Raw genomic sequence first — 9,698 nt, forward strand, 5'->3', positions numbered from 1 at the left:
ACTTGTATTTTTATTTTGTTATGTACGGTGCTATAATTTTAACAAATCAAATGGACTTATAATCTTTTTTTGATATGTTTATCTTTATTACACTATTTTTTTTTAGTAAATTGTTATACTGACTCTCCCTCCTAGGCGTAAAACTGTCACACCAATCTTCCCTCTTGGGGTGTTCAAGGTAATTTAAAAAAATTGAAAACCTAATATAAGAAAATACCAATCACAAGTGATATTATTTAATATTTCTAAAAAATTAAATCAAATAATATTAAAAGGATAGTCTTTTTAGTTACCTAATTGAACCTCTCTATTCCCATACTATTCCTATCATCTTCACTAACAAGTAACAAGCAAAGACAACTCGTAAAAATTTGAAATATTTTTTCTTCCTTTCCTTTTCTCTAATCTCTGTAGCCTCTGCTCTCACGCCGTTTAATTTTTTTCATAAAAGCCCGAAATCAAGAAAGAAAGTGAAAAAACGAGGGAGAATAAAACAGTACCAATTTCATGAAACATAAAACGAGGCCACATTCCAATCAACTAACAACTTTGAGAGTGCAAAACGAAAATAATGTTCTTAATGTGTATAAGATCGTTCATTTGGTCGTCGATCTCCCAAATCGCTTCGGATTTTCCGCAGCTTCCACGGGTGTGCCTCCTTGAGCCGACACATTTTCACTGCCGTTGTACCTTCACTTCTTTCTCTCCTCAAATAATCACTGAATCAGATATCCCACCCCTTCCTTCTCCGATCATCATTTGTTGTTGTTAGAGATGGTGTGTTGGTTTTTTCCCTTTCCTCCACTGTCATCATCTTTAGCGACTCTGAAATCTTCAACTTCCATTTTACCCTCACCGTATCTTTCTTTTTCCCATTTTTTTGCTAACGAAGGCTCTCATTGTGCTTTTCATATACTTAAGCAAACACTTTGGGATCAGAGGATGATAGGAGGGATCAATTATTATAAAAAATATATAACTACTAATATGTTAAAAAAATCTAAAATTATAAATGTTAATAACCAATTCCACATTCATAAATTTATTTATAATATAATAAACATGAATATCTACATTAACTATAATTTTATTTAAAATATCCTATTAGTTATGTTCTAAAAAGTAAAAATCTATTAACACTAAATAAATTATGTTACTAATCAAATTATCTAACTTTGTTATCGCTATTATACAACAAAGAAGAAGTAAAGGACTATTAAAAAAGAAAGAAAAAATAATACTTGAATTTTTTCTTAAAGTCCGAAAGTATGCAAAATTTACATACCTATGCACGCTAAGTGGGAATTGCTCTTGACTCTTATTATCAATGCACACACCAGAATTCCATTTGTATCATTTCTTCCAATATTGACCGCTAATCTTCCACTTTATCCTTTCTTCCTTCCCTCCTTTCCTCTTTCTCTCTCTTCCCTCACGAATACCTCCCTTTTTTCAGTTTTTCCCCGCTTCTAGCAGCTCAACGAAATCGTTTTATTTCGTTGTGTAATTTGTACAGTAGAATCATAATTCAATTTTTTTGTTTGTTTTCAACCAATCCAACACAATCATGATTTTATTTAGTTGTAATTTTTATTAAACAACAAAATTACAATTTCGTTGTATTGAAAATTCGCAGAAAATGAAATTATGATTTTGTTGGACTGCAAATTATGCAGCAAATAATTTTGTTTAAATAATTAGTTTTTTTTTATTGATTGTAGGCCAATGAATAGAAATACTTTCACATATGATGAGATTACAATGCTAAATAAATGAGGAAATATAGATGATGAAAGCCAATATTTCTTTTACTAATTCAACTTTTTATATGGAGTTGAACTTAATGATACTAGAATACTTTTGTTTTACATTTTATTTCCTAAAAAACAATGTACAACATACATATGATTTTGTTGTACATTGTGCAACAAAATCACATTTTCATTGTACATTCTTTATTGACACCCACTTGCATAATAAAATTGTAATTTCGTTTTGCACTTTTTTCACAAATCCAGTTACACAACAAAAACACACCTCTGCTACACTGGCGGGATGTGAAAAAATGTACAATGGAATCAGGATTTCATTGCATAATGTTTTTTGCATCTTTACTAGTGCAACAAAATCATAATTTCATTGTGCATTATGGGAAAGGATGTTTTTGGAATTTTAAATGTTGATAGGGGCCAATAGCAAATGATTGGGGCCAATAGCAACCCTAAGCTAAGTTCAGAGGTTGGGCCAGGCCAGCCAGTTCACTTGGCACAACATAATTATTGGATATATTGCTATGGCAGAGAAGACAGACACAAGGAAGCTGCAAAACACTGAATGAGGATGAGGATGAGAATCAAACGCCATTGAAACAACACCTTTTACTCAGACAGAGCCGTTAACCAAATGCCACAATGGCAACGGCGCCGTTAACTCTCCATCTCTGTTGCCTTGGCCGAAGCTTATGCAAAACGCTCTTTCTTACTCCCTCCCCCGCCGCTCTTGGGAGCTCTCCTCACGTCACTTTCCGAGGCAAGTTCCGCCGCCGAATCTCTTTGTCCCGGCGCTTCTCCGCCGGCTCCACCTCCCGAGAAGTGGAATATGAATTGGGCTTTGGAGGAGGAGTGGATGAGAAGTATGATGTGATTGTAGTTGGAGGAGGGCACGCAGGGTGCGAAGCCGCTCTTGCCTCTGCACGTTTGGGAGCAAGGACTCTTCTTCTTACTCTCAACATTGACCGAATTGCGTGGCAGCCTTGCAATCCAGCTGTTGGTGGGCCCGCAAAGTCCCAACTTGTTCATGAAGTGGATGCACTTGGTGGTCAAATAGGGAAGATTGCTGATAGATGTTACTTACAGAAGCGTGTACTCAATGTCTCAAGAGGTCCTGCAGTTCGTGCATTACGTGCTCAGACCGATAAAAGGGACTATGCCATTCAAATGAAAAGTGTAGTAGAAAGGCAAGTTCATATCCACACATAATATTTTTCCTTTTCTTATTTGCATTATCTATTTTTCCTATACTTAAGCACCTCCATCGCACGCGACAACCAAATGATTATTTTGTAGTAATATTATTTCTCGTAGTCTTGCCAATTCTCATAATTTTAAGAGCAATGTCAAAAACACCACAATTATAGGCCCGAGAGATATTTTAGATTGGTTCTATACTGGTACTAGCCCAAGCCCCCAAATAAAGGACTAATAACCTAATATCTTAACATATAAGAGATAACCTTTTAATTTAAAAGTTTGTAACAAGTAATAATGCTGGTGGGGGAGGGTAGCAATTTGAACTCCAGGTCCCTGATCTCTGCAAATCTATTTTGGTCCTATGTGATCTTTTTTCACATGTTATATGCATTTGTCATGTTTGTTACTTCCCATCATGTTTTTTTTGCAACTTTATTTTTTGCAGCACTCCAAACCTTTCTATTCGAGAGGCTATGGTCACAGATATTTTACTAGGGAAGAATGATAACGTGGAAGGTGTTTGTACATTCTTTGGAATGAAATTCTATGCTCCGTCTGTTATTCTCACCACAGGGACTTTTATGAGTGGTAAAATTTGGGTCGGTAGAACTTCTATGCCTGCAGGAAGAGCTGGCGAGTCTGCTTCACTTGGATTAACAGAAAACTTACAACGACTTGGTTTTGAAACTGATCGGTTGAAAACTGGAACCCCTGCCCGAGTGGACATTCGCACTGTAAATTTCTCAGGATTAGAACCACAGCATGGAGATGAAGAGGTTTGTCCATCTAAACCTATAAGTAGGTTCATTAGATTCAATTTTGGTTCAAATCAGGCTTTTGGTTTGTAGTTTGCAAATGGTTGTCTGGACTCATTCCAAGTGTCACTTCTGATTATGTTAGTAATCTTGATACAACTTAAAGGCCTTAGTAGTTTGCTACTTGGAGAATTATGTCTACCAGCCATCAGTTGGGCCAGGTCCAAGATGTTTTTTATGTTAATTCTCTGATTGGCTTGGTCGATAATAATATTTAGCATAGATAGCTATGCAATACTTTTAGTCCTGATAGTTCAAACAATTTACGACATCATAAATAAAAATAGAATTTTACTTTTCCCTCCAGTGCTGAATGATAATGATAATGCTGAGTTGCTAACTGCTTGTAAGTTGTAATCTGTAATTAAAAGCATTTACTCTAACAAAAAGATAGTGTTTCCCTAGTGTATCTTCATAATTGGCAGGTTGGCTGGTTTAGTTTTGATCCTGAGGTCCATATTGAAAGAGAGCAGATGTGCTGCTACCTAACTCGTACTACAAGTACAACTCATCAGATAATACGAGAGAACTTACATGAGACTCCCACTTATGGGGGATGGGTTGAAGCCAAAGGACCTAGATACTGTCCTTCAATAGAAGATAAGGTGTGTTTCAAAAAAGCTACCTTGGTTTTGAAACATCAGATCAACTATATTGGAATCGTTTTTATTATTTTCTGATGTGATATATTGTTCACTTTTTTAGATTGTAAGATTCCAAGATAAAGAGTCTCATCAAATATTTCTTGAACCTGAGGGTCGAAGTGTGCCTGAGCTCTATGTGCAGGTGAGTTATATATACTTATATATTCTTTATCCCCCCTTTTCTGTAATCTGAATGAAACTTGACATTTCTTTTGCAAGCCAAGGGGGAGGGGGTTGGGTTTGTGGGTGTTTGAATACAATGATTTGATGAAGATTCATAAAATAAATTAACAATCTGATACATTTGTTTCAGAAAGTTAGTAGTGAGCTGAACCATAAAATTCCCCTTACAAAAGAAAAAGATTGGAATGCATATGGTTAACGCATTCTATCTTACAGGGGTTCTCAACAGGTTTGCCAGAGAGACTACAATTACCTTTGCTGAGAACTTTACCTGGGCTTGAGAACTGTTCAATGTTAAGGCCTGCATATGCTGTGGAATATGATTATTTACCTGCTCATCAATGCGGTAGGTCTCTAATGACAAAGAAAATACAAGGATTGTTCTTCTCCGGTCAGATAAATGGAACTACAGGCTATGAAGAAGCTGCAGCACAGGTATTATTTTAAAGTTCATCTGTACTATTAATTCTAATACTTTGTTGTTTTTTTGGTGTTGTGACTTGTGAGTTGTATCATGGGTAGTTGACTCCTCATGGCTATTTGGGCTTCCTGCTAATCTAGCAAGCTTTCTTCCCCTGTTTACTATTCCTTTAGGGTATCATTTCTGGTATCAATGCTGCTAGACATGCAGACAGTAAGCCAGTTATTGTTCTTGAGAGGGAGAGCAGTTATATAGGAACATTAATTGATGATCTAGTAACTAAGGACCTGCGAGAGCCTTACCGCATGTTAACCAGGTAAGCTAACCAAGATAACAGCATTTCTGCTTTCTGCTCATAGATGCATATATGCTGCTTCATCCTGACACTCCTTTTTCCTTTATTGATATTTAAATTGAAATTTGTCTTCCTCATGTTAGCCGCTCAGAGCATCGGTTACTTTTGAGATCTGACAATGCTGATAGCCGTCTCACACCTTTAGGTCGTGAAATTGGGTTGATCGATGATAGGCGCTGGAAACTGTACCAGGATAAGCAAGCTCGGATTTCTGAGGAAAAGAAGCGATTGAAAAGTGTCAGGATTTCAGGTTTGTTTGTCTACTATGCTCGTGTAGCAACTTATTCTTGGGAGCTGTTTCTTTAAAAAGGACTGAAAGAAAGTTTATCCTTTTGGGGAAAACAGGATGGCAATAACTGCACATAATAACAAAGTATTTGATGCTTCTCAAGTCAAATAAAATTGTTGCCCTTGCTTTTGTTGTTAAATTCAATTATTATAAAATATTTTTAAACAATTGACATGAGGATGGTTGCCTGTAATATAAACTTATCCTCACTTCCCTCCACCCCCTTCGTTTTCCTTATAATCTTTAGCTCACTAAAGTAATACCCATGATAGAAATCATAGAATAATATAGTGGGTGTTGTAAAATTGGGAGCTTTGAATCTTCAGTCTTCTGCACTTTATATGGTCACAAAATGTTACATAAGGATTACAATGTAAACTACTGTTTAATATAGTCTGGTAGATAATTCACGCTAGTGTTAAATAAAATTATAAACTATTTGTGATTACTATTATCCATTCTCTTGGCAAAAATGTTTTTTTTTTCATATATATATATATATATATATATATATATATATATATATATATATATTGGAGTTCAGTATTATATTTATACTGATCTTCAAACGTTGTACTCTTCCCTTCAAATATATATTCTGCTGTAGATTATGTAGAAATTTTATTTGACTAATTATCAATTATTGCTACTCTCCTCAATTTTCTCATCAGGAGGGGATTTGGCTGCTGAAGTCACTAATCTTTCTCGTCAGCCAGTGAAGGACTTTTCAACATTAGAAAGTCTTCTTAAGAAACCACACATACAATATGAAATTCTTGACAAGCATGGTTTCGGCGACAAAAGCTTATCAAGAATGGAGAAAGAATGTGTCGAGATTGATATAAAGTATGAAGGTTTCATCTTGCGTCAGCAAAGCCAACTTCAACAGGTATTTGTTACACTTGTCAATGAGGAAAAGTGAATGTTTTTTTGCTGTGTCAACATCACAACCCTAAATCATTTTAATTTTTACACATTTTAGAATTTCAGCTTGGTATTTAACTTGAAATCTCATTGTTGTGATGGATTTACCTATAGGTGGTTGCTCAACAACATAGACCACTTCCTGAAGACTTAGATTACTATGCAATGACAACATTGTCTCTTGAAGCTCGCGAAAAACTTTCCAAGGTTTGTAAGTTATAAGTTTATTAAATAGATATTTGGTTAACATCCGTAAAATAAGAATTTATAAATTTTAATGGTTCAAAATACTTCAAATATTATAATAAATGAGTCCTTAAATAAATAAACAACTTCATTCTCAAATATAGACATATATAAAGTTTAATTAATAATGAACTAAGTCTTTAATTCTCTTTCATTTCAAAAGTTTTTTTCTCGAACTTTGAAAACAACACTTTTAACCAAATAATAATCCTAGTGAATAAATCAAGTTCTAAAAGAGTTTGTAAATAGTGTTATTCTTAATCAGCGTGGTAACCAAAAAAATCCAATCATGGTATTCGCATAATGAAATTAAAAATAATGTATACATACTTATAAAACAATCACAAATTATTCACACAACAAAAAAAATACTTTCAGTAAATAAACACCAACATTTCGCTATATTTAATTCTTGAACAAATGAATATCATATACACAACTCAATGATTCTTATAATCACTAGGTTCAATTTTTTGGTTCTTAGAATTGGTGTGGATTTCAAATTCTTCAAAAAATCAATGAGTTTATATTCATGTAATGGTGTTTCACTATCTTCCCTATCATAGATGACCTATCATAGATGAAGGTATTCAGAATTTCTTTTCCATCTAGATAGAGGTAAATCAATTACTAACATAAACCAATATTATATACATGAAATAGCAACACCTATTATAATGCCTATATACAAACAATTCCATCCAACTAGAAATTACACTTAGTACATGTGAGCAATCACGAGTTGTTCAATTAATTTCACTAACCACAAACTCTTCTTTATCCAAGACCCAAAAATCATATCTATCAAAAACATACCATAGAGGATTTAAAAAAAGGTTTTTTTACTGCCTCTTGAAGCATAATAATTCATGTATTATTTGTTTATTATTCATGTTCTCTATTTAGTGGATTAACAAGATTTTCTTTATTTTTTTTCTTCTCAATCTTTGTTTATGAGACATACATATTTTTTTAATTAAATTATTTAAATGAAATTTAATATATCATAATACAAACATTTTAAATATATATATATATATATATATTATCATTAATTATTTTAATTCAAAAAAATTTTGATACTAATAATTTTTATATTAAAACTTATAATAATTATATTAAAATTTTAAGATGGTACACTACATTCGTCACAAGTTCAATGTACAAATTTAGAAATAATGGGCAAAAGATAATGAGATATTACGGGAATAAAATATTTGTGTGAATCAACTCTTATCAATCAAAATATTACTACTATGTTGAATTCATAAAATGACCCGTCTTCCACCAGAACAGAATCTATGCCAGAGTGACCAATAAGATTCAATAATATTGCACCGTCAAACTAAAGTTAGGGTGTTGCTAACATGTCCTGATGAGGATACTGATTAAGGAGTAACTTGTCTTTTGTTACATCAAAGAAAAGAAAATTTGGTACACTTTATTCAATTTTAATACTTATATATATATATATATATATATATATATATATATATATATATATATATATATATATAGAGGATTAAATTACACCAAGATAATTTTGATAAATTATTATATCATTTAATAATTTTTAATTGGATAATATTTTTTAAAATTTATTGTTGGATTGAAAACTCGTTTCACATAAATTATATATATAAAATTTCATATTAATCTAAAATTACTTGCTATCTTATTTGTATAGATTAAAATCGACATAATATAATTTTTTTTAAATATACTAAAATATGGATCATTTGATTACATATTTATTGGTATTCAATTTTAATTTTTAATCAGGTTTGACACAAACAATTTTGGTAATATGTAGATAGAATACAAATGTTAGATGAATAAAAATCACATTTTATATCAAGTTATTGAATGATGTAACAATTGTTTAAGTTATATTAGTGTAATTTGATCCTGTTAAAATATAGAGGTGTAACTTTAACAATTATTATGTCATTTTATAATATTTTTTTAAAACTCATAGTTGGATTGAAAGTTTCTTTCGCATAAATTATATATACAAAATTTTATATTAATCCAAAATCATTTGTTACCTCATTTATATAGACTAAAATCAATGTAATATAAACACTTCAAAATATATTAGAATATGGATCATTTGATTATTTTTTTGTTATTTAATTTTAATAAAATTTAACATAAATGATCTTAGTAATATATATAGATATAATTCAATGGTTGAATAAATAAAAATCACATTGTCTATTAAGTTATAAAAATAATATAATAATCCTCAAAATTACGGTAATTTGATTGTTCATCTACATATATATATATATATATATATATATATTTATATATATATATATATATATATAATGGTGTTATGAAATATGTTATTTCAATGATTTCAGGTTAGGCCTCAAACCATTGGTCAGGCAAGCAGAGTAGGGGGGGTGAGCCCCGCTGATATCACTGCTCTACTCATCGTGATCGAAGCCAGACGGAGGAAAGCTCAAGAACTAAGGAGGTACAAAATGATGAATGCCATTCGAGCAAATTCCCAAGATGAGGTGCCTGAAGTTTCTTTGACTGAGAAAGTCAGCTCTGGATGAAGCTTCCATGTCACTTTGATGCCCGACTATTCTATCAATTTTGGTATTTAGTGTGTCATATTATGTATACTAGAGAGTCGTCCGTACCATGCTCATACTAATATTTGAAATTTCATAAATATAAATTATTACTACATATACATACTTAAATAATTTTGTTTATTTAAATAATAATAATGTTTAAATATTGACAGAAAAAAATACATTAAATAAAATATGAATTTGAAATTAATCTCATCCATTTGTAGATCGTTAGTAACTGATTATTATAGTGAATGAGAG

The 9,698-nt window shown here is 31.9% G+C and overlaps 1 protein-coding gene across 1 annotated transcript; it reads left to right on the top strand.

Annotated features, from left to right (window-relative positions):
- The first annotated feature begins 2,032 nt into the window (after positions 1 to 2,032).
- On the top strand, positions 2,033 to 9,566 carry LOC114413242 (tRNA uridine 5-carboxymethylaminomethyl modification enzyme MnmG-like). Its single transcript, XM_028377520.1, has 10 exons — positions 2,033 to 2,956; positions 3,415 to 3,745; positions 4,210 to 4,389; positions 4,490 to 4,570; positions 4,828 to 5,046; positions 5,206 to 5,348; positions 5,471 to 5,637; positions 6,348 to 6,565; positions 6,715 to 6,807; positions 9,216 to 9,566. The coding sequence occupies exons 1-10, from the start codon at positions 2,412 to 2,414 to the stop codon at positions 9,414 to 9,416; spliced, it is 2,178 nt and encodes a 725-aa protein (XP_028233321.1). The 5' UTR covers positions 2,033 to 2,411; the 3' UTR covers positions 9,417 to 9,566.
- Positions 9,567 to 9,698: the final 132 nt, after the last annotated feature.

This window comes from Glycine soja, chromosome 5 (assembly GCF_004193775.1).
Source record: "Glycine soja cultivar W05 chromosome 5, ASM419377v2, whole genome shotgun sequence".
NCBI classification, from domain to species: Eukaryota; Viridiplantae; Streptophyta; class Magnoliopsida; order Fabales; family Fabaceae; genus Glycine; species Glycine soja.